Source organism: Ranitomeya imitator, chromosome 2 (genome assembly GCF_032444005.1).
Source record: "Ranitomeya imitator isolate aRanImi1 chromosome 2, aRanImi1.pri, whole genome shotgun sequence".
NCBI classification, from domain to species: domain Eukaryota; kingdom Metazoa; phylum Chordata; class Amphibia; order Anura; family Dendrobatidae; genus Ranitomeya; species Ranitomeya imitator.
The window spans coordinates 261,935,554-261,962,322 of record NC_091283.1 but is presented as its reverse complement, the minus strand read 5'-3'; the positions used below and the strand labels follow the sequence as shown (position 1 = coordinate 261,962,322).

The window sequence follows — 26,769 nt, the reverse complement described above, 5'->3', positions numbered from 1 at the left end:
GCAAAAAATATTTTTTGCAATACCACATTTTGAGAGCTATAATTTTTCCATATTTTGGTCCACAGAGTCATGTGAGGTCTTGTTTTTTGCGGGACGAGTTGACGTTTTTATTGAAAACATTTTTGGGCACGTGACATTTTTTGATCGCTTTTTATTCCGATTTTTGTGAGGAAGAATGACCAAAAGCCAGCTATTCATGAATTTCTATTGGGGGAGGCGTTTATACCGTTCCGCGTTTGGTAAAATTGATAAATCAGTTTTATTCTTCGGGTCAGTATGATTACAGCGATACCTCATTTATATCTTTTTTTATGGTTTGGCGCTTTTATACGATAAAAACTATTTTACAGAAAAAATAATTATTTTTGCATCGCTTTATTCTCAGGACTATAACTTTTTTATTTTTTTGCTGATGATGCTGTATGGTGGCTCTTTTTTTGTGGGACAATATGACGCTTTCAGCGGTACCATGGTTATTTATATCTGTCCTTTTGATCGCGTGTTATTCCACTTTTTGTTCGGCGGTATGATAATAAAGCGTTGTTTTTTGCCTCGTTTTTTTTTTTTTTCTTACGGTGTTTACTGAAGGGGTTAACTAGTGGGACAGATTTATAGGTTGGGTCGTTACGGACGCGGCGATACTAAATATGTGTACTTTTATTGGGTTTTTTTTTTTATTTAGATGAAGAAATGTATTTATGGGAATAATATTTTTTTTTTTTTCATTATTTTGGAATATTTTTTTTTATTTTTTTTACACATTTGGAAAATTTTTTTTTTACTTTTTTACTTTGTCCCAGGGGGGGACATCACAGATCAGTGATCTGACAGTTTGCACAGCACTCTGTCAGATCACTGATCTGACATGCAGTGCTGCAGGCTTCACAGTGCCTGCTCTGAGCAGGCTCTGTGAAGCCACCTCCCTCCCTGCAGGACCCGGATCCGCGGCCATCTTGGATCCGGGGCTGGAGGGAGCAGGGAGGGAGGTGAGACCCTCGCAGCAACGCGATCACATCGCGTTGCTCCGGGGGTCTCAGGGAAGCCCGCAGGGAGCCCCCTCCCTGCGCGGTGCTTCCCTGCACCGCCGGCACATCGCGATCATCTTTGATCGCGGTGTGCCAGGGGTTAATGTGCCGGGGGCGGTCCGTGACCGCTCCTGGCACATAGTGCCGGATGTCAGCTGCGATAAGCAGCTGACACCCGGCCGCGATCGGCCGCGCTCCCCCCATGAGCGCGGCCGATCGGCTATGACGTACTATCCCGTCCAGGGTCAGATAAGCCCAGGGCACCTAGACGGGATAGTACGTCTAAGGTCACAGAGGGGTTAAAAAAGAGAGAGGGAGACTCTCTCTGCCTGACGCGTTTCTGGCGCACCACGGCGCCCTTAGTCATAGGAACTAATACCATATAGATGAACAGGTTTATATATAGCAAGGAACCAATCACAGACATAGCAATCAATTGCATTGAAAAAAGCTGCAGCTAAACACACATAACAAGACTTTTTCTCCTATTTCAAATACATTGAAATTGCATAAATATATACTTTAAATTGCCGCAAGATCTATCTGTTAGTTCAATATATGTAAAAAAGGTAATTCCTGTAATTCATACTGTGTGGATGTTTAGTGTCTAAAGTCAGAATCCAAAAGGCTTCCCGCAGTGCTAATTGTTTCTTCCAATCTCCACCTCTAGGTGACTGACTAACCCTTTCTATGCCAAAAAATGAAAAATCTGATAGGTCTCCTTTGTGTACAGAAATAAAGTGTTTCGTAGCCCCAGAATAGCCTGAATTATTGTTATTTATATTTGCTATGTGTTCTGAAATTCTTTTTTTTATTTTCCTTGTGGTGTAACCTATATAGCAAATGTTGCAAGCCTTACATTTTATGCAGTATATGACGTGGTCAGAATCACAATTAATAAATGATTTTATATTATAAGTAACATTGTGATTCGAGGAAAAAGTAGTTCTTTTGTTGTCTGCAAATTGGCAGACATTACATCTGTTGCCAGAACATTTAAAAAAAACTTTTATTGATAGCCATGATGTGGGAGTTTTTTTCTGGCGCACCATACTGGGAGACAAAATATTCCCCAGTGTGCAACCTCTCCTAGCCACTACTCTGCATCCATTCTGAAGAATTGTGCACAAAGATTTGTCCTGATTGACTACAGGGAGATATTTAAGAATGATCTGTTTAATTTTATTGTACTGACTGCTATAAGCGGTAGAAAAAGTAATCTGTGTTTCAGGAGCGGCACTTGCATTTTCACTGTAAGAATACAATAAATCAGCACGTGGAATTTTGGAAACATGTCTGAATGCATGTCTTATATTAGATTGTTTATATCCCCTATCAAATAATCTATCAGAAATAAGATGACTTTCCTTGTGGAAACTTTCCTCACTAGAGCAAATTCTTCTCGCTCTCGTGAGCTCACCCCTAGGAATGGCATGAATGGTATGTCGAGGGTGTGCGCTTGAAGACATCAGGATTGTGTTTCCAGAATTGTCTTTTCTATAAAGAGAAGTATTAACCCTATGTGTTGTATTGCTGCCTGTAAGGAGCACATCCAAGAATGAAACCTCATCCGATGGAATGCCGCTGGTGAAACGCAGGTTACACTTGTTATTATTCAAATAGAGCATGAAATCAGAAAACTTAGCCACACCCCCTTGCCAAATTAGCAGAATATCATTCACAAATCTCCCATACCAATTAAGGTATGGGAGAAATGGATTATCATCTGTGAATATGTAGGTTTCTTCCCACCATGCCATAAATAAAACGGCTAAAGATGGGGAGAATTTAGACCCATAGGAGCACCCATGGTCTGGATGAAGTACTCATTTTGAAACATAAAAAAGTTATGCTTTAGTAAATAATGTAGAGACGCAAGAATGAACCATTTCAATGAATCTGAATAGCTACTATACTTACTTAGATGATGTTCAATTGCTGTCATAGCCAAAGAATGGGGAATGCATGAATATAAATTTGTGACATCGCAAGTTACAAAAGAATAATTATGACACCATTGAAAAGTATCAAAAACCTTTAAAACTGTTGAGGTGTCTTTAATAAATTTTGGATATTTTACTTACACTGGATGGACGTACTGGATATTCCCTTTTCCTTTCTTCTACTTCAGCTGAAATCACCAGCAGGTACAGCACCCACCAGCTATATTCATTTGCAACGGCTTACAGATGCATATCTCGGCGTGTCAAGCTCCTAACTTTCCCTCTCCCCCCTCCTCTTTTCTTGAATGTTCATGCAGTGATTTGGAGCTCCGCTGAAGTTTTTTGTTTAATGTTCATATTTGTTTATATATTTGCTTGATCATATGGATGGTGCCACAGTATAGACTATCATTCATTCCGTTGCAAAACTTTTATGTCTGGGAAACGCAGCAACTAGCACACAAGTGTGGTTTACGCATATATACTGTGCATTCTTTCACTCAATCATGGATTCCCGCATGGCTAAATTAGCCTCAGTGTTTGACAACACAGATGGTATCTCTGCACCACCTAGTGAGCTGAAAGATCTCCTTTCAAAATTAGAGAAATTTTCTCAGCAAGAAATACGCACCTGGTGGGACTATAATACGTTAAAGAAATATGTTGAAAAAGAAATTATTCCCAGGGGTTTGCGTATGAAAAAATCTCCTACTTATATTTTTTCAGATAAATTTCTCTCTGAATGGAATATGATTCTTTCACAATGCTCACTAAAACTTATCAGTTTGATCATATCATATGAAGAAATCAAACTTCACCAACTTAAGGTGGACATTGATAATACCAATAATGAACTTTCTAAATATACTGACCAGCCTGATTTTGATATGCTCTCCAAAAAAATGACTGATCATTTAAAAACTATGGAGGATTCCATCATAAAAATGAAAAAATCTAAGTTCAATAGAGACTCTTTTGATTATAAAAATGACAAAGTGTATTCATGGAGGAAACGGATTGATTATACACCCAAGCCTATACTCAGAAACCAACCTCATTGGTGTCAATGTGAATATGCACGTAGAAAATCTGTGTCTTTTTCTTCATCGGAGTATAATCTATCAGATTGTGAAACAGATGCGTCTTTCTCCAGTGCAGATGCCAGACATGTTCACAGCACTATGTCAAAAAACGCAGGAGGAAGAGGGGGGCAGGAGAGCCCGCAAGAGAGGAATGGAGAAGATATCCCAGGAGGGAAAGGAAACGCAGACATCAGTATTGAGTCAGCATCTGGACAGTGTTATAATTCTGACTCCCACCATTCTATCCTCTACACAAATTGAAACATTGGCTAAAGGTTTAAACTTTGGTCCCACTGGCAATTTCAATCTATTCGAGACTATCAAAGATGTCAATAAATTTACTCGTCTTCTTACTGTCAAAAGATATTTTTTTTCAGACAATCAAAATGACCTCAATTCTGGCAGAAAAAAATCGTATTGTACCAGGGAAAATAATGCGTCTCTTTCCTTTATGGAACAATGTACTTTACTCACTTTAACTTCTCTTCAGGAAGAAAATTTTGCCGAGAATAAAATAAAGGACGAGGATGTGCAGGTGCTTTCATCTAATCCGGCATATTATCCCCTCCAATCAAGGGTTCCTGCCTTAGACCTTTTTCAGACTCTGGTCGAACAAGATTTGAAAAAATTACATGCTGAAACCCGGAGTGCAAACCATCGAAGTAACCTGAGTAGAGACCAATCTCAGGCTGTTAGAGACTTACAACGTAATTACAACTTGACAGTCCGCCAGTCGGACAAAGGGGGCTGTATAGTAGTCATAGACACTGCTTTGTATTGTAAGTTGATAATGTCTATTATACGGGATACTAGCTCATATACTTCATTAAGATCTGACCCCACTTTATCCTTTAAATATGACATGACTGAAATACTCAATAAAGCACAGAGATTGGGGGTTATCAGCAATAAGATTAACAAATGGCTATTGCCTGAACATTCAATTACTCCCATTTTCCATGGGCTCCCAAAAACGCATAAAAACGTTTTCCCCCTACCGTTATGACCTATAATTTCTGGGATGGGTTCCCTTAATGAAAACCTCAGTCATTTGATTGACGAGTATCTCCAACCTTTGATCCCAAGAATTCCAGGGTACCTTAAAGACACCTCAACAGTTTTAAAGGTTTTTGATACTTTTCAATGGTGTCATAATTATTCTTTTGCAATTTGCGATGTCACAAATTTATATTCATGCATTCCCCATTCTTTGGCTATGACAGCAATTGAACATCATCTAAGTAAGTATAGTAGCTATTCAGATTCATTGAAATGGTTCATTTTTGCGTCTCTACATTATTTACTTAAGCATAAATTTTTTATGTTTCAAAATGAGTACTTCATCCAGACCATGGGTGCTCCTATGGGTCTAAATTCTCCCCATCTTTAGCCGTTTTATTTATGGCATGGTGGGAAGAAACCTACATATTCACAGATGATAATCCATTTCTCCCATACCTTAATTGGTATGGGAGATTTGTGGATGATATTCTGCTAATTTGGCAAGCGGGTATGACTAAGTTTTCTGATTTCATGCTCTATTTGAATAATAACAAGTGTAACCTGCGTTTTACCAGTGGCATTCCATCGGACGAGGTTTCATTCTTGGATGTGCTCCTTACAGGCAGCAATACAACACATAGGGTTAATACTTCTCTTTATAGAAAAGACAATTCTGGAAACACAATCCTGATGTCTTCAAGCGCACACCCTCGACATACCATTCATGCCATTCCTAGGGGTGAGCTCACGAGAGCGAGAAGAATTTGCTCTAGTGAGGAAAGTTTCCACAAGGAAAGTCATCTTATTTCTGATAGATTATTTGATAGGGGATATAAACAATCTAATATAAGACATGCATTCAGACATGTTTCCAAAATTCCACGTGCTGATTTATTGTATTCTTACAGTGAAAATGCAAGTGCCGCTCCTGAAACACAGATTACTTTTTCTACCGCTTATAGCAGTCAGTACAATAAAATTAAACAGATCATTCTTAAATATCTCCCTGTAGTCAATCAGGACAAATCTTTGTGCACAATTCTTCAGAATGGATGCAGAGTAGTGGCTAGGAGAGGTTGCACACTGGGGAATATTTTGTCTCCCAGTATGGTGCGCCAGAAAAAAACTCCCACATCATGGCTATCAATAAAAGGTTTTTTTAAATGTTCTGGCAACAGATGTAATGTCTGCCAATTTGCAGACAGCAAAAGAACTACTTTTTCCTCGAATCACAATGTTACTTATAATATAAAATCATTTATTAATTGTGATTCTGACCACGTCATATACTGCATAAAATGTAAGGCTTGCAACATTTGCTATATAGGTTACACCACAAGGAATATAAAAAAAAAAATTTCAGAACACATAGCAAATATAAATAACAATAATTCAGGCTATTCTGGGGCTACGAAACACTTTATTTCTGTACACAAAGGAGACCTAAATATATAAATGGAGTGCACTCGGTCAAAGTTGTGAGGTGCTGGTGTAATGGATCAAGTGATCCTAGATACTAGTAGATATGTTTACACCGCACACTCTGATGACAACGTGTGGATTGCTTTGCTTAGATATTTATTATTAAATAAATTCAAATAAGGGAGCGAAACAGAAATATAGTGCTGGAAGCGATATATACAACAGACGTTTCGGCTCACCCAGAGCCTTATTCATTGAATCGCTGGAAGAACAAAAGAGTCATGTATCACCAAATAACAAAATAACAAAGTAGTGAACATTAACAAAATAGTGTAGTGGCAGTACATAGTTCCGTGATCCTAGAAGTAAAAATAGCGTATCGTCAACTAACAAATATATACAAAAAATATATACAGTATTGAGATAACAAATACTCAAGTCCTAACGAGTATCTATATGGAGGATGTTACCTTTTCCACAATAAGAAGTAAGTTGAGGCGAATAGGGTAGAGATCCCTCAGTGCCAAGATAAGGCTGTAAAGAATAGCATCATGGTTAATAGAGAGGTCTAACTCCCTGAGATATAGAGAGAGGGAGGAATGTAAAGGTACCTATAGTTGTGTTGCTGGTCGTATGTCCAATACAGGCGGTGGCCCAATCGGTGTGTGATAGCCTATATAAAAAAAGGGGGGGGGAAGGGATGAGCCCACAAGGAGATATATGTATGGGGACAACTAGATAATGGACATGGCGCTAATGTGCCCCTCAGTGGTGTGTAGGCGCAAGTTACCTGCAAAGTGGTGGATTTATGCGGCGCTCCCGCGCCTTGCTCCTGTCAGCGGCGTACCTGTAGCCCCCATGTCACAGTGTTATAAGCGGCGAGGAGCGCCGAAACCGGAAGTCCCGGACCGGAAGTGACGTGGCGCTGTCAGTCAGGGTCGCACTGCGCAGGTGTGAGAGAGCCTGTGTACACCCTGTCGTCAGGGTAACAAAATAAAGAACAGTGGCGCTGTGATAGCGCTATGATATGGCCCCCGAGCGCTAATGTGTGCTGAAAAACTGCATGTCGAATGCCCTGCATGGACTAGTACCATAAGCAGGGGAAGAGGGGGAAAAAACAGGAGAAGGGAGGAGGGCTAGATGATTGCGCAGAGAAAATAACAGACTACTCTATAGTGGGTCAAACATGAGTAGGATAGTAGCCACGTAAGGACATACACTAATAGGGGATAGAGAGGGAATGTAGTGTGAGCTAAGGTAATATAATCCCTAGTAAATCTTGTGTAAGTAATGCCTAGTGGAAAAGGATGCCATACGGTGGAGAGAATTAATAGAAGTAGAAGGATTAAAGGAACAGGGAAAATAAAGAGACAGAAACCAGAGGGTAGGAGGGGGGGGGGGGGAATGGGGAAGGGAGGGGGAGGTGGGTTTGTGGGGTTATATGGGAAAGGAGAGAAAATGGGAAACTCACCTACGATGACAGTAGTTTAGCGGGTCTGCAAGGCAATGGAATACAGATTATTCATAGAAGCCAATCTATTTCTCTATTGAGCCCTTTAGGGGCTAGAGTATCTAATTTATGAATCCAATATGTTTCTCTCATTTTGAGGAGTTTTACATGATTACCACCCCTACGGGGGCGGGGGACGTGCTCTATTACCTGAAATCTGAGTTGTGCTACCAGAGTGTCCGGAATTAGAAAGATGTTCTGGTATGGGGAGCCAATTCTTTTTGCAACGGATAGTCGATTTATGGCTCGCGATATGATCCCTCACATGTTGGGTGGTCTCCCCCACATAGAGGAGACCACATGGACATTTCACTAGGTACACCACAAAATTGGAATTGCATGTGTGGAAGCCTTTAATAGGGAAGGATTTGCCTGTCCTTGGATGGGTTATATTGTCTGACCTGATGACGTTAGAACAAGCTGCACAATTGAGACAAGGGAATGTCCCCTGACGGCGGGTTGCCAGTGTCTTTTGTGTTGAAGTAGGCCTAGAACTCCCCACATCAGCTCTAACTAACTTGTCACGGATATTGGAGGGCCGTTTAGTACAGATCAGGGTTGGTGCCTTAAATGAGTCTATATCTGGGTATGCCTTAAATAGTAATGGCCAGTGTTTCTTTATGATAGAGTATACCCTAGGCATTGTAGGATGAAAGGTATGTACAAAGGGAATGCGTTCCCTGGGGTACATAGGAGGTTGAGGGGAAGGCGGGGTTAGGGCCCGGGTCTTTTCATCATCCAGTAATTTGGGTGGGTAGTGTCTCAGTTCGAATTTGTGGGCCGTAGTGTCCAGTCTTTCTTTGCGGATTTCAGGATTGGAGACAATACGTGATACCCTGTCGAATTGTGAGCGTGGCAGGCTATTTTTGGTGGTCCTGGGGTGGCAACTTGAATAGTGCAACAGACTATTGCTGTCGGTGGGCTTGCAGTAGAGGTCTGTGGAAAGGTTACCTTCGATGTCCTTTATTACCAGTGTGTCCAAGAATGGGACTGATTCCGTACTGTGGTGTAGTGTAAATTGTAACTCCGGGTAGACGGAATTAAGTTGTGAAAAAAATTCAAGCATAGAGTTGGATGTACCCGTCCAGATGAAAAAGATATCATTGATGTAGCGATGATATTCCAGGGCAAATTGTGAGAAGAGGTCATTGGGAAATACATGATTGGTTTCAAAAAAATTCATATAGGCATTAGCATAGGCTGGCGCTACATTCGCGCCCATCGCAGTGCCGCATCGCTGGACATAGAATGTGTCCTCAAAAAGGAAATAATTTTCCCGTAATACTATGTCTAGTAGGTCTAGGCAAAATTGTATCGAATCAATGGACATATCCGATGATTCTAGTAGGAATTTCGTAGCTTCGATCCCTTTGTCATGTGTAATTGAGGTGTAGAGGCTATTGATGTCTAAGGTCACTAAGATACTCTCTGTGGGTACTGTACCCAGATGTTGTATGATTCTTAAAAAATGTCCTGTATCTAGAAGGTAGGATTTAGTTTTCTTCACAAGAGGTGTCAGTATTTTTTCAAGGAAAACTGAAAGTGGAGATAAAACTGAGTCGGTGGAGGCGACAATCGGTCTACCTGGTGGATTATGGAGGGACTTATGGATTTTGGGTATGATATAGAAGACTGGTGTGATGGGGTGAGGGTTGATTCGATACAATTTTGCCTAGACCTACTAGACATAGTATTACGGGAAAATTATTTCCTTTTTGAGGACACATTCTATGTCCAGCGATGCGGCACTGCGATGGGCGCGAACGTAGCGCCAGCCTATGGTAATGCCTATATGAATTTTTTTTAAACCAATCATGTATTTCCCAATGACCTCTTCTCACAATTTGCCCTGGAATATCATCGCTACATCGATGATATCTTTTTCATCTGGACGGGTACATCCAACTCTATGCTTGAATTTTTTTCACAACTTAATTCCGTCTACCCGGATTTACAATTTACACTACACCACAGTTCGGAATCAGTCCCATTCTTGGACACACTGGTAATAAAGGACATCGAAGGTAACCTTTCCACAGCCCTCTACTGCAAGCCCACTGACAGCAATAGTCTGTTGCACTATTCAAGTTGCCACCCCAGGACCACCAAAAATAGCCTGCCACGCTCACAATTCGACAGGGTATCACGTATTGTCTCCAATCCTGAAATCCGCAAAGAAAGACTGGACACTATGGCCCACAAATTCGAACTGAGACACTACCCACCCAAATTACTGGATGATGAAAAGACCCGGGCCCTAACCCCACCTTCCCCTCAACCTCCTATGTACCCCAGGGAACGCATTCCGTTTGTACATACCTTTCATCCTACAATGCCTAGGGTATACTCTATCATAAAGAAACACTGGCCATTACTATCTAAGGCATACCCAGATAGACTCATTTAAGGCACCAACCCTGATCTGTACTAAATGGCCCTCCAATATCCGTGACAAGCTAGTTAGAGCTGATGTGGGGAGTTCTAGGCCTACTTCAACACAAAAGACACTGGCAACCCGCCGTCAGGGGACATTCCCTTGTCTCAATTGTGCAGCCTGTTCTAACATCATCAGGTCAGACAATATAACCCATCCAAGGACAGGCAAATCCTTCCCTATTAAAGGCTTCCACACATGCAATTCCAATTTTGTGGTGTACCTAGTGAAATGTCCATGTGGTCTCCTCTATGTGGGGGAGACCACCCAACATGTGAGGGATCGTATCGCGAGCCATAAATCGACTATCCGTTGCAAAAAGAATTGGCTCCCCATACCAGAACATTTTTCTAATTCCGGACACTCTGGTAGCACAACTCAGATTTCAGGTAATAGAGCACGTCCCCCGCCCCCGTAGGGGTGGTAATCATGTAAAACTCCTCAAAATGAGAGAAACATATTGGATTCATAAATTAGATACTCTAGCCCCTAAAGGGCTCAATAGAGAAATAGATTGGCTTCTATGAATAATCTGTACTCCATTGCCTTGCAGACCCGCTAAACTACTGTCATCGTAGGTGAGTTTCCCATTTTCTCTCCTTTCCCATATAACCCCACAAACCCCTCCCCCTCCCTACCCCATTCCCCCCCCCTCCCCCTCCTACCCTCTGGTTTCTGTCTCTTTATTTTCCCTGTTCCTTTAATCCTTCTACTTCTATTAATTCTCTCCACCGTATGGCATCCTTTTCCACTAGGCATTACTTACACAAGATTTACTAGGGATTATATTACCTTAGCTCACACTACATCCCCTCTCTATCCCCTATTAGTGTATGTCCTTACGTGGCTACTATCCTACTCATGTTTGACCCACTATAGAGTAGTCTGTTATTTTCTCTGCGCAATCATCTAGCCCTCCTCCCTTCTCCTGTTTTTTCCCCCTCTTCCCCTGCTTATGGTACTAGTCCATGCAGGGCATTCGACATGCAGTTTTTCGGCACACATTAGCGCTCGGGGGCCATATCATAGCGCCACTGTTCTTTATTTCGTTACCCTGACGACAGGGTGTACACAGGCTCTCTCACACCTGCGCAGTGCGACCCTGACTGACAGCGCCACGTCACTTCCGGTCTGGGACTTCCGGTTTCGGTGCTCCTCGCCGCTTATAACACTGTGACATGGGGGCTGCAGGTACGCCGCTGACAGGAGCAAGGCGCGGGAGCGCCGCTTACATCCACCACTTTGCAGGTAACTTGTGCCTACACACCACTGAGGGGCACATTAGCGCCATGTCCATTATCTAGTTGTCCCCATACATATATCTCCTTGTGGGCTCATCCCTTCCCCCCCCCCCTTTTTTTATATAGGCTATCACACACCGATTGGGCCACCGCCTGTATTGGACATACGACCAGCAACACAACTATAGGTACCTTTACATTCCTCCCTCTCTCTATATCTCAGGGAGTTAGACCTCTCTATTAACCATGATGCTATTCTTTACAGCCTTATCTTGGCACTGAGGGATCTCTACCCTATTCGCCTCAACTTACTTCTTATTGTGGAAAAGGTAACATCCTCCATATAGATACTCGTTAGGACTTGAGTATTTGTTATCTCAATACTGTATATATTTTTTGTATATATTTGTTCGTTGACGATACGCTATTTTTACTTCTAAGATCACGGAACTATGTACTGCCACTACACTATTTTGTTAATGTTCACTACTTTGTTATTTTGTTATTTGGTGATACATGACTCTTTTGTTCTTCCAGCGATTCAATGAATAAGGCTCTGGGTGAGCCGAAACGTCTGTTGTATATATCGCTTCCAGCACTATATTTCTGTTTCGCTCCCTTATTTGAATTTATTTAATAATAAATATCTAAGCAAAGCAATCCACACGTTGTCATCAGAGTGTGCGGTGTAAACATATCTACACAAAGGAGACCTATCAGATTTTTCATTTTTTGGCATAGAAAGGGTTAGTCAGTCACCTAGAGGTGGAGATTGGAAGAAACAATTAGCACTGCGGGAAGCCTTTTGGATTCTGACTTTAGACACTAAACATCCACACGGTATGAATTACAGGAATGACCTTTTTTACATATATTGAACTAACAGATAGATCTTGCGGCAATTTAAAGTATATATTTATGCAATTTCAATGTATTTGAAATAGGAGAAAAAGTCTTGTTATGTGTGTTTAGCTGCAGCTTTTTTCAATGCAATTGATTGCTATGTCTGTGATTGGTTCCTTGCTATATATAAACCTGTTCATCTATATGGTATTAGTTCCTATGACTAAGGGCGCCGTGGTGCGCCAGAAACGCGTCAGGCAGAGAGAGTCTCCCTCTCTCTTTTTTAATATTGTTTTTTAAAATGCTTTAATAAATTTTGGATATTTTACTTACACTGGATGGATGTGCTGGATATTCCCTTTTCCTTTCTTCATGGTTCTAATTATGTCATTTATGAGAAAAAGCCTCATATGACCGTTCTTAGTTTATTTTATTTATGGTTTTATTTCATTATTTTTCTTTTCTGCTTGTGTATTTTAGCAAGATGCTCTGATGAAGGTCCAATGTGAGAGCGAAAACGTCCAGTTATTTCTTCTGTTTTTGTCTGGATGCAAAATAAATGAAATTTTCTCATCTTTCATCATTTTGAGCGACAAGTTTAGTTTTGCTTCGTATATGACCCTTAGCCGGACACTGGAAGGGGGTAAATAAGCGAGATTTCGGCATTTTAGCTCCTGGTGTGGAGGCGATAGCACAATCATATGCCGCCATATACTAGACGTCCGGTAACCGGTAATAATTCCCTCATGTGTGTGGTCTATTTGTCTCCAGAGAAATCGCACGTTGCATTCCACACATAACATTGTGTAGAAAAGGCGGCGCGAGGTAATTGTGCCAGTAGTGAGGGCGAATAATGGCGGAAATGTCACTGACTGAGGAGAAGTCTCCATGTAGCGTCTTCACTGCGGATCACGTGACCCCTGACTCCTCCCCCTGTGACCTCATCACAGGTCCTGTGCACACAGAGCAGCCATATATGTGGAGTGCGGCTCTGCAGGTGGAGGTATGTGGAGATTCCCCATTACTGAGCGCGGGGACATTAACCCCTTCTGCACTAAGACTCTTTATAAGAATCATAACGTTGTTGTTCTGTTTCCTGTAATAGATACATACGAGCCAACTATGGAGGACAGGAAGTGAGGGAGCGGATTGTTCTCCTAGTACAGGGCCATACCCCCCACACACACACAGTATAATCTTCTCATAGTTCCGCCATACCCCCACCCATAGTATAATGTTCCCATAGTGCCATCATACCCCCACACACAGTATTTTGTTCTCACATTAGTGGCTTCCCACAGACACAGGATAATGTTTCCACAGGACTGGCATCCCCCACACACACAGTATAATGTCCCCACAGTACTGCCATCCCCCACTTTCTAATGCTCCCATAGTACTGCCCCCTACATGCACAATTTGGTACCATCCACCTCACTGACTACCTCCGACCACCAACAATTAATAAATACTCACTTAGCCTCATTCTTGGTGCAGATACTAATGAACCCCGGATCTATGAGATATTTACCATACGATAGTTGGATAGGCAGGAGTGTATCATCCATAAAGGTAGCCCTCTCGGTTGCTATGATGCCTATGAATTGACAGGGCTCGGTGGGGTGTGGTATTGGTCACCCTCTCCTTCCCATCATCACAATGTCAGCGATATCCACATTCCCATGACGGTGATACTGCTGAATAGATTAGTGAATCAGGGAGTGGAAAGCTCCTGATCCACCATTCAGCCTTCACTTCTGAGTCTGAGACTCCGTGCACTGCAGGCACAATGACGTCACTACATCACACTTGTAGTACGGAGCCTCAGTATTCACACCGCACAGACCAGAGCAGCGCTCCTCAGGAACCGGGTTGGGTGAGTAGTGTATGTGTTTTTTTTTCCCAAATATCAGGAATTGTGGGGGCATCATATTAAGAGAAGAGCTGTTGGGACTCTCATACTGAATGTGTGGCTGGTAGGGGCCATTATACTGGGGTTGTGGTGGACTGTAAATGCCCCCATACTGAGTGGGGTTTTATTTTGTGTGGCAGGTTGTGGTGGCCATAATTAGAGATGAGCGAATATGTTTGGAAAACCGTCACCAAAAATAAATTCTGCACGAATATGATCCATTCGGATTCATGATCGGTAACACGAGCATTTTTCTTAAGATCGGAAAAAAGCCGGATTACTTACCGTTAATGCCCTTTTAATGAGCCACGACAGCACCCACTATGAGAGAGGGACCCGCCCATAGGAACAGGAAACCTACAGAGATAAAAAGGGCGGTCCCCCTCTCCCCCTCAGTTGTTTTTCAGAGTACAAGAGGAACCGCCATTGTCCAATTAGCATATACGCTCCTTATTGCATAAATCATTTAATCTATATTCACCCGTGGAATATTTTTCATAAAAAATTATATATATATATAACTAGGGTGGGAAGTGACAGGGTGCTGTCGTGGCTCATTAAAAGGGCATTACCGGTAAGTAATCTGGCTTTTTACCCTTCGCCACGACAGCACCCACTATGAGAGATTTTCAGAGAACCTTCACCTGGGTGGGATTACCGTACTAAGGACGGCTCTCCCAAATGCCAAGTCAGATGCAGAAGACAGATCAAGTCTATAATGTCTATAGAAAGTCGAAAGCGACGACCAGGTTGCGGCCTTACATATGAGCTCGATGGAGATGTCTTTATTCTCTGCCCACGAGGATGACACAGCCCGAGCTGAATGTGCTTTCACTCCCTCTGGAGGATCTTTGCCTTTTGACGAGTATGCAAGATGGATAGCCTCTCTGATCCAATGGGACAAGGTAGCTTCCGTGACACCGTGGCCTTTTCGGTGACCCTGAAAAGATACAAACAGAGCCCTACTCTGTCTGCAGGAGTGGGTTCTCTCTATGTAGCTTAGGACTGCTCTTTTTTTACGTCCAACATATGTAGCTTCTCTTCCTCTGGATTTAGTGGATTATCATAAAAGGAAGGTAGGAAAATTTCCTGAGATCTATGATATTTTGTGGCTACTTTAGGGAGATATGATGGATCTATGATATGTCATTAGGAATGGAGGGTCTATGGAGAGGGCTTGGATGTCTCCTACTCGTTTGGCTGATGTTAAGGCTATCAATAAAGCTACCTTGTATGTGACATTTTTTAGAGGGATGGAATTTAAAGGCTCAAAAGGAGGTCCCGTTAAGGTGTCTAGAACTACATTCAAGTCCCAAGGTGGTAGACGTGGGACATGAACCAGAGTAGATCGTTCACATGCTCTAATAAATCTGCCTATCCATCTGTCACCTGAACTCTTAAGGTATTAACTGATAGACCGAGCTCATGTCCCTTTTGTAGGAACTCTAGGATAGCTTTAATAGGAACCTTACTAGAGAAGGGCTTTGTATAGAAGGTAAGGAATTTTTTCCATACTCTGCTATATATTAGGGTTGTAGACCTCTTTCTACTTAGCAGCAGTGTGTTAATAAGTTCTTGAGAAAATCCCCTTAGCGTTAGTATCTGCCTTTCAAGTTTCACGCCGTCAGGCGAAGATTTTTGACTTGCTGGTGATAAAATGGACCCTGAGATAGTAGGTCTGGGGTCATTGGCAGAATCCAGGGATCGCAAACTGACATCGCTCGAAGACATGAGAACCAGGGCCTCTTTGGCCAAAACGGTGCTATCAATATCACCCTTGCTTTCTCTTCCCTTATCTTTTTGATGACCAAAGGAATCAGCATCATTGAAGGGAACGCATAAGCCAGATCGTATTCCCACGAATGTTGGAGTGAGTCTATCATATCTGGATGGTCTGTTGGATTTAAGGATGCAAACATTGGTACCTGTCTGTTGTTTTTCAAATAAATCTATTTGCGGCAGGCCCCATATGTCCACTATGTTCTTGAATATCCGAGGATTGAGAGTCCACTCTCCTTGACGGAGTGTGTGGCGACTTAGGAAGTCGGCTTTTAAATTTTCTACTCCTCTGATGTGGAGAGCTGTTAGTGATAAGAAATTGTTTTCTGCCAAGTTGAAGATGTTTGCCACTGAACACATTAGACTTCCTGATCGCATTCCTCCTTGATGATTTAAATACGCGACAACCGTTGTGTTGTCCGATAGGACTCTGATATGAGATCCTCGGAGCTGGGGAAGAAACAAATTCAACGCATAATAAACTGCTCTTAATTCTTTCCAATTGGAGGACTGCTGAATTTCATTAGAATTCCAGCGGCCTTGAGCTATATCTTGATTCAAATGAGCCCCCCAACCTTCTGGACCTGCGTCAGTAGTGACTAATTTTGAGGGTTTTATTGACCATGAGACTCCCCTGGACAAATGTGTTCTATCTAACCACCAAAGGAGAGAACTAAGTACGTCTTTAGACAGGGTCATTTTTGTATTTAAACGATCATGGCAATACGACTGAACCTGCAGAATTTGATGTTGTAAGGTTCTAGTATGGTACTGGGCCCATTGAACCGCAGGAATACAAGAGGACAGTGAACCCAAGAGAGACATAGCGTCTCTGAGGGACATCCGAGGGTTAGACCTCACCATAGTGACCTTTGAAATTATAACTGATTTTTTGTCCTCTGGCAAGAGACATCTTTGACTTACAGAGTCCAAGATTAGACCTAGGAAGGACTGAAGAGTTTCTGGATGTAGTCTGGACTTTTTGAAGTTCACAATCCAACCCAAATCCTGTAATGATGAAATGGCATTAGTCAGACGTTCTTTACATTGTGAAGCTGAGTTACCAATTATCAGGAAGTCATCTAGATAAGGGACAATTAACGTATCTTGATGACGCAGATAAGCCATCACCTCGGAGCCATGGAGAGGCCGAACGGCATGGCTGTGAACTGGAAGTGACGGATCCGGCCCTGTAGCTGTACCGCTACTCTGAGATACTGTTGGTGTTCTGCACAGATGAGAAGATGGTAGTATGCCTCTTTCAAATCTAAACCCGCCATAAAGCACCTAGGGAACAAAAGTTTAATAGTTGATCTTATCGATTCCATTTTAAAGGTGTGATCACGGAGATAGGAGTTTAATCTCTTTAGATTTATTATAGTACGGAAAGTACCATCTGGTTTCTGAATCAGAAGCAAAGAAGAATAGAATCCTTTCCTCTCCTGATTTTGTGGTACCTCTATGAGAACATTCTTAGCCAAAAGGCTCAGAATTTCTATTTGAAGCGCTTTACGTTGTTCCGACGCTTTTAATGATGTAACTACAAAAGTATCTGATGGTAATTTGAAGAACTCTAATTTTAGTCCCCTTTTGATTATGTTAAGGATCCATTGGTTCGAAGATATCTGCTCCCACTGTTGATGGAAAAATTTCAGTCTTCCCCCTACTGGGATACTACTGATGGTATCTACCACGTCTAGAGGTCTCGGGGTTACTGAATTAGGCATCTTTCGGTTTTGCTTCCTTCGAATCCCAACGGTCTCTCTGCGGTTCATACGGCCTCCTTCTGTTGAACGGCCGTCTCCTAAACGCTCTCTTATAAGAAGGAAGAAACTGTTTAGGGAATCCCTTCCTTCTTTCTCCTGCTTTATTAAGGAGTTCGTCAAGAACCTTCCCAAACAGTAACTCACCCTGACATGGGATTGTACATAATCTGGACTTAGATTGTGCATCGCCCTTCCATCCCTTCAACCAGAGGGCTCGACGAGCCGCATTAACAAGTCCTGCAGACCTTGCCGCTAATCTTAGAGAATCTGCTGAAGCGTCAGCCAAAAATGCCGCAGCACTTTTAATTAAAGGGACTGCTTGTAAGATTTTGTCCCTTGCGACTTTTCCTTTTATCTGCTGTTCCAGCTGGTCTACCCATACCAGCAATGACCTTGCAGTGCACGTGCCAGATAAGGCAGGCTTAAAGGACCCTGTGTTTGTCTCCCAGGATCTTTTCAGGAGTGCTTCAGTCTTGCGATCCAAAGGATCTAATAGGATCCCTGCATCCTCCACAGGAAGAGATGATTGTTTCGAGGTGGATGACACTGCTGCATCTACTTTCGGAACCTTGGACCATACTGCTAGCTCCTCGTCACTGAAGGGGTAACGCCTCTTAGAAGAGGATGGGAGAAACCCTTTTCCTTGTTTGTCCCACTCTTTTTTTACAAGGTCTTTGACGGCAGAAACAACTGGAAAAACTCGCCTTTTCTTATGACCCAGACCTGAAAACATGATATCCTGTGCAGATTTTACAACTCTCGTATCTGGACACCCCATAGTGTTCCTGACGGATCTTACGAGGTTGTCTATACTTTCTACAGGAAAACATGCTCCACCTTCATCTTCAGAAGAGCTGGGAGATGATCCTGACGTATAAGAAGACCGGATGAGGCCCTCTTCAGACTCCGTACTAGAGGCAGGAGAGAGGCGCTTATTTCCACGTTTCTCTAGGGATTTTGATCCGAGAGACTGGATTTCCTGCCTTATTATGGCCCTAATATTTGTGGTTGTAACAGCCTCCTCGTCTTGCAAAGTCTGTTTTATACAGTTCTGACATAACCTCTTGGGGTACGTGTCGGGCAGGGGTTGCAAACATAGGGCACATTGCTTGTGCTTAGTTTTACTGGTCTTTTTAGCCTAAGGGGAGAGGCAGAGAAGGAAGGGATCAGCTTATAGGTAGAGGACCATGAAACACTCACCCAGTGAAGCTAACGTCATACCGGTCTTGGAGGTGGAGACTCTGTGTGGGGAATGAGTAGATCTGAATCTCTACTTCTTGTCTTACTCCTGTGAGTATCAGCTCCTGCCATGGAGCGATCACTCTTTTTTGCAGACTTAGTGCTGCTTTTCTCAGCGCTGTCATCCACCGCTGGTGGAAGCTCGTTATGTGCCGGGGACAGCATAGTGAGCGATTAGCTCTGTGTCCCGGCCTGTATTTGAAAAGCGCGGTCATCCTGTCGCAGTGAATCAGCGCGGACTTACCCGCGCGATGCTGCCGCCGCCGCTCCTAGCGAAACACTCACCCAGCAGCGCCGCTGGAAGCGGATGATCCTCCACACTTGCCTCCTCCATAGGCCGGACTCTGTCGCCCCGAACCTGCCGGATGGTGCCCAGACGAGGGGGGAGGATGCGTGCAGTGCCTCCCCCGATGCTGCCGCTGACACCGCAGCCCCTGCTGTTCCCTCGGATACCACACAGGCGGGTGCATGGGTCAGGTAACATGGAGGTGCTCCGACCATCTCCCTCCATGTAGGTATTCCAGGATTTCCGATAGGAACAGGAAACCAACTGAGGAGGAGAGGGGGACCGCCCTTTTTATCTCTGTAGGTTTCCTGTTCCTATGGGCGCGTCCCTCTCTCATAGTGGGTGCTGTCGTGGCGAAGGGTAAAAAGTCGGTAACATTCTGTAAAATACATAATAGAAGCCGGCAATACATGTGCCACTTTTAGTAAAATCACAGCGACCAATGTGGGAAACTGGGGTTCAAATCCTGGCTCTGCCCTGTTGGACATAATATACCAGTAGTGGTCCATAACACTATGGTGCCTACCTCAATAAACAAGAGTGTCAAGAGCAAAGAGAGTCATGCCGGCTTGGACGTCGCCTGGATTAACAAGGTCCGTGTCAGATGTTGAGGAACCAGGACAATATGATGATAAATGGGCTACTGGACCAAACCATACATGGACAAGGCAAGAGAACCTGGATCTGATGAAATGCTACTATAACAGTAGACCAAATAAGAGAGGATATATGAAGCTTATGATGAAACTCTGGATGGATACCAGACCTGCATGTCCACTAACTGAGAAACAACTAGTCACCCAACGTTTCAATATCCTAAAGAGAAAGCTATTGTTACAACTTGAGATGGATCAACTGCACTGCAGATCCACCCGACATGAAGACCAGGAAGAACAACATGTGCAACCCCCTGAAGATCCTGATCCAACCCTGCAACTAGAGAGCATTGCAGCTGGTCTGAAACAGAAGATCTTACATAAACTAAATACCATCAATACCAGAAATCGACTGCCACGGCTGAGCAAAGAAACACCACCATACAGTATGCTAGAGGATGCTAATAGAACAGCTCTTGTATCAATACCTACCACCACCATAACTCAAGCTAATAACCTGATCTATGCTACTGCCTCAGCAATGATGAAAATGCTTGGCTATACAACCAGCAAGAACAACAGAAGTACGTGCTCCCCTTGGAAAAGAAGACTGTAGACAAAGATCAAGGTGCCACGAAGGAAAGTCAGCCAACTATCAGAAATACAGAAGTGTGTAAAGATCAAGAATAAGACCAAGCTGGACAAGTACAAAGGCCTGACCCCAACTGAAGAGACTTCTAAACAAAGGCTCACAGCACTCGCTGCAAGACTAGGGGGCTACATTAGAGAAGCTGAGGCCAAGAAGATAAATGCCCTGTTCTCCAAAGAACCATCCAAAGTGTAAAAAAACAACACCAGTGCATTGTGGCTGCAATATCAGAGAATAAAACACAGCAACCACCTAGACAAAGAGTCAGTCACCATTGCAGAAGCAGACATCCAACAGCTGGTCAAGAACGTGAAGAGCTGGACAGCACCTGGCCCAGACATGATCCTCATCTACTAGCTAAAGAAATTCACAGCGGTACATGAATGCATGGCAATGCAGATGAACCAACTGCTAGAAGCAGGACACCACCCAGCTTGGCTAACACAAGGAAGAACAATACTGATCATGAAGGATCCTCACAAAGGAACAGTTCCATCCTACTACCGCCCAATAACCTGCCTTACAACATGGAAATGTCTGTCACGCATCATAGCCACCAAGCTACAGAACCATATGAGCCAGTACATGAATCCAGCTCAGAAAAGCATTGGGACTGACACCAGAGGCTTTAAGCACCAGCTCCTAGTAGATAGAGCAGTCGCTCAAGATCCAGACAGACCAATCTCAGCACAGCCTGGATTGACTACAGGAAAGCATATGACTCAATGCCACACACATAGATCTGTGAATGCTTGGTTCTGTACAATGTCAATAGGAAATTAAGAACCTTCCTCAGAAACTCTATGGGTCTATGGAGAACATCATTTGATGTCAACTCAAGACAACTAGCACTAGAGACCATCAAATGTGGCATATAACAAGGTGGTGCACTGTCCCCATTGCTGTTCTGCATAGCATCGAATCCCCTCAGTCAGATAATTACAGAGTCTGGCTATGGATACAAGTTCAAGATTGGAAGCACCATCAGCCACCTCCTCTACATGGACGACATCAAGCTGTATGCAAAAAACGAACGAGACATCAATTACTGATCCACCGGACAAGGATCTACAGTGAAGACATCAGGATGTCCTTCATACTGGAGAAGTGTGGCTAGTTGGTAATAAAGAGAGGCGAGGTAGTCAAGTCTGATGGAGTGGAATTACCAGTAGCGCCCATAGCAGATGTACAGACATGCTACAAGTACCTCGCCATCCCACAGGAATATGGTAACCACGATGAAGAGGCAAGGAAAGCAGCAACATCCAAATACCATCCAAGGGTAAGACAGGTCCTGAAGAACCAGCTCAATGGGAAGAATAAAATCTGTGCCATCAATACATATGCCCTTCCAGTTATCAGATACCTTGCTGGCATAGTGTGCTGCCAAAAGAAGAGATGGAAGCTGCAGATGTGAAAACACGAAAGCTCCTCACAATGCATGGAGGTCTTCACCCTAAGTCTAACACCCAAAGATTGTATACCAACAGAAAGGATGGTGGTCGAGTCTTGATAAGCATCCAAGCCACCATCACGGATGAAATAAGGAGTATCCAGGAATACATCAGAAAAATGGCGCCAAAAGATGAGCTGCTGAGAGAAAGCCTAAGGCAGCAACAACAACAGATCTGGAAGGAAGAACAGGAACATGAACCGCCATGGCAAGACAAGCCGCTGCATGGGCTGTACCATCGACAGATAATGGAGGTGGCTGACATGGAGAAATCCTACCAATGGCTGGAGAAAGCTGGACTTTGAGACAGCACAGAGGCACTAATCATAGCGACACAAGAGCAGCACTAAGTACCAGATCCACAGAAGCAGGAATCTACCACATAAGACAAGACCCAAGGTGCAGACTATGCAAAGAAACCTCAGAAACCGTCCAACACATAGTGGCAGGATCCAAAATGTAAGAACAGCGTATACCGAATGCCACAACCAAGTAGCTGGAATTGTATACAGGAACATCTGCACAGCATATGGGCGAAGTCCCCCTAAGTCCAGGTGGGAGACCCCAGAAAAAGTGGTGGAGAATTAAAGGGCTAAAATCCTGTGGGACTTCAAGATCCAGACGGATAAGCAGCTGTTCGCTAACCAACCAGACATTGTGATAGTAGACAAGGATCAGAAGACAGCAATGATAATAGATGTGGCAGTGCCAAATGACAGCAACATCGGAGAGAAGGAATATGAGAAGCTGGAGAAATACCAGGACCTCAAAGGAGAACTGGAGAAGATGTGGAAGGTGAAGGCAACAGTGATTCCAATGGTGATAGGAGCACTTGGAGCAGTGACCCCTAAGTTGGAAGTATGGCTACAACTAGTGTTGAGCATTCTGATACCGCAAGTATCGGGTATCGGCCGATACTTGCGGTATCGGAATTCCGATACCGAATTCCGATACTTCCCGCGTATCGGATACCGGAATCGGAAGTTCCCAGAATTCAAACTGAACGCAGCAGCCAATGAGGAATGAATGGAAGTGTGGGCACATCCTGTTTAGCATGGTGGGCATGTAAGTACTGGCAAGGATGTGATTGGCTGCTGAAATGATGTCACTCTGCACTATAAAAAATGCTGCCGCTATTTTGCGCTCACTCTGCTGTGATTTCAGTTAGGGACAGGACACTGTGTTCTAACTGAGGGCCAGTTGAGATAGCTAATTGCTTTATTTTGCTTTTCCAAGGCTAATTTAGCAAACGCTGTGTGTTCACCTTGCTCTTGCCTTGCAGCGCTGTTTTAACAGCGTTCTGCAAGGTCTCTGTGTGTGTGTGTGTGTGTGTGTGCAGCTCACTCTGTAGTCTGTGTGCAGCCATATACCCGGTTGTATTCAGCTCAGGGGGGGTTCACACTGCCTCATACAGTTCTATCCATTGTCCTTTTTTGCTCATAGTGCAGCCTGCTGCACATTTTTTCTAAAATTTCCTATTAGTGTTTTTCCACCCGTCTCCAGCTAAATTGTGGAAAAACACTACATAGGATAACCTAGAGGGGGGTTTTTGGGCCTTGCAGCGCCGTTTACGGCTGTCTGCACAGTCTCCGTGTGAGCGCAGCTCGCCCTGTAGTCTGTGTGCAGCCACAGCCGGTTGTATTCAGCTCAGGGTTTTGTCACTGCCTCATACTGTAAAATAACTTGTCCTTTTTTCAAATAGTGCAGCCTGTTGAAAATTTTTTTTAAAATTTCCTATTAGTGTCTTTCCACCCGTCTCCAGCAAAATAGTGGAAAAACACTAGATAGGATAACCTAGAGGAGGGTTTTTGGGCCTTGCAGCGCCGTTTACGGCTGTCTGCACGGTCTCCGTGTGAGCGCAGCTCGCCCTGTAGTCTGTGTGCAGCCACAGCCGGTTGTATTCAGCTCAGGGTAAGTCACTGCCTCATACCGTGAAAAAACTTTTCCTTTTTTTCAAATAGTGCAGCCTGCTGAAAATTTTTCCAAAAATTTCCTATTAGTGTCTTTCCACCCGTCTCCAGCTAAATAGTGGAAAAACACTACATAGGATAACCTAGAGGAGGGTTTTTGGGCCTTGCAGCACCGTTTACGGCTGTCTGCACGGTCTCCGTGTGAGCGCAGCTCGCCCTGTAGTCTGTGTGCAGCCACAGCCGGTTGGATTCAGCTCAGGGTGCGTTACTGCCTCATACCGTTAAATAACTTGTCCTTTTTTTGAAATAGTGCAGCCTGTTGAAAATTTTTTTTAAAATTTCCTATTAGTGTCTTTCCACCGGTCTCCAGCTAAATAGTGGAAAAACACTACATAGGATAACCTAGAGGAGGGTTTTTGGGCCTTGCAGCGCCGTTTACAGCTGTCTGCATGGTCTCCGTGTGAGCGCAGCTCGCCCTGTAGTCTGTGTGCAGCCACAGCCGGTTGGATTCAGCTCAGGGTGCGTTACTGCCTCATGCCGTTAAATAACTTGTCCTTTTTTTGAAATAGTGCAGCCTGTTGAAAATTTTTTTTTAAATTTCCTATTAGTGTCTTTCCACCCGTCTCCAGCTAAATAGTGGAAAAACACTACATAGGATAACCTAGAGGAGGGTTTTTGGGCCTTGCAGCGCCATTTACGGCTGTCTGCACGGTCCCCGTGTGAGTTAAACTCGCTCTGTAGCCCGATCTGCAGAAAAAAAAAGGAAAGTTCACCAAACACCACTTAACACTTGTGTAGGCCACATTTTATAAATAATAAAGTCTAGTCCACACTTTACAACATTAGTGTTTCTTACACCTGTTAGGAGGAGCATTTCAGGAATAAGCACACTAAGGCCTTAGTACTTTTCTGCTTATCTTTATCTGTCAACCAAGATGAAGAGGGCAGGGAGTAAGGCACGTGGGCGTGGGCGCGGAGCAGGGAGAGGAGCAGGGAGAGGACGTGGTGATTCTGTGCCTGCTGCGGGCACCGGTGACTCATCATCACTCAGTTTCAGCAGGGAACAGTCCTTCATGCGCAGCTTTGTCGGAGAGCGCCGTGCACCGCTGCTGTTGTGAATTCTGTGGCAGAGCTCCCTCCTGTGGTCACAAGTGGTACTTCGGCTGATTCTCTCTGTGAGCTTCCGTTGGTGGAGGAAAGTGGTACTGCGGCTTCTGAGTTTCCTTCCTCAGGTGATGTGGTGAAGTCGTTAGGTGCTGCTCTATTTAACTCCACCTAGTGCTTTGATCCTGGCCTCCAGTCAATGTTCTAGTATTGGACCTGTTTCCTCCTGGATCGTTCCTGTGGCCTGCTGCTCTGCATAGCTAAGTTCTGCTTTGCTATTTTGTTTACTGTTTTTTTCTGTCCAGCTTGTCTATTTGTTTTTTCCTGCTAGCTGGAAGCTCTGGGACGCAGAGGGTGTACCTCCGTGCCGTTAGTTCGGTACGGAGGGTCTTTTTGCCCCCTTTGCGTGGTTTTTGTAGGGTTTTGTGTTGACCGCAAAGTTACCTTTCCTATCCTCGCTCTGTTCAGAAAGTCGGGCCTCACTTTGCTAAATCTATTTCATCTCTACGTTTGTCTTTTCATCTTAACTCACAGTCATTATATGTGGGGGCTGCCTTTTCCTTTGGGGTATTTCTCTGAGGCAAGGTAGGCTTATTTTCTATCTTCAGGCTAGCTAGTTTCTCAGGCTGTGCCGAGTTGCATGGGGAGCGTTAGGCGCAATCCACGGCTGCCTCTAGTGTTGTTGGAGAGGATTAGGGATTGCGGTCAGCAGAGTTCCCACGTCTCAGAGCTCGTTCTATGTTTTTGGATTATTGTCAGGTCACTGTATGTGCTCTGACCTCCATGTCCATTGTGGTACTGAATTACCTTATCATAACACGCTGCTGCGTGAAGATCAAATTGAAGCCATTGTCGGATGGATGGCAGCTAACGCATCGGCATCGACTTCAATTAGTGCCACATCCTCTCAGGCACAGACCACTGGAGAGCAGCCATCTGTCTCTTCACCACCTGCCAAATTGGCCAGGCAGTCAGAGAGCCCAGGACAGGAGCCGTCTCTACTTCTGTTCTCTGAATCTCTTGGCTTGGAAACAGGGGGCCAGCCAAGCAGCATTGGAGAAATGGAAGAAGAGGCATTGTGCAGTGATGCCCAACAACTTTGTCTCTCTGACTCTGAAGAGGCGCGTCGGCCAGTGCCTGCGGTGACCACAGCGCAGTACGCATCTGATGATGAAACTCAGGTGCCGCTTTCTGGTGCGTACTGTGCTGCCGAGACTACCCAGGAGGAGCAGTTGGTGGCAGAGGGTAGTGGAGATGATGAGGTCGTTGACCCATCGTGGCGTGAGGAACAGGAAGGTGGTGGGAGCAGCTCTGAGGAAGAGATTCCCCTTACGGGCCAAAGAGGGAGAGGGAGGGGGAAGACTGCGGAGCCTGTAGCCTCCACTTTGGCACCCGTTAGGAGCCTGTCTCTTTCAAAAGCCAAAAAAGGCGCTCCCAAGACTTGCAGTGCCTGGTCCTTTTTTGACACAGTTGCAGATGACATTTGTTTTGTCAAATGCAAGCTGTGTCATCAGAAAGTCAAAAGAGGTAAAAATGTCAGCAACCTCAATACCACAAATATGTGGAAACATGT

The 26,769-nt window shown here is 44.0% G+C and overlaps 1 protein-coding gene across 1 annotated transcript in view; it reads left to right on the top strand.

The window, feature by feature from the left end:
- Nucleotides 1–13,445: 13,445 nt before the first annotated feature.
- The window catches only part of LOC138663014 (zinc finger protein 436-like), a 74,478-nt gene continuing 61,154 nt past the window's right edge, over nucleotides 13,446–26,769 (top strand). The window contains exon 1 of the mRNA XM_069749057.1: nucleotides 13,446–13,505. Coding sequence (XP_069605158.1) covers nucleotides 13,479–13,505 — 27 coding nt within the window. The 5' untranslated portion in view covers nucleotides 13,446–13,478. The remainder of the gene's footprint in view (nucleotides 13,506–26,769) is intronic.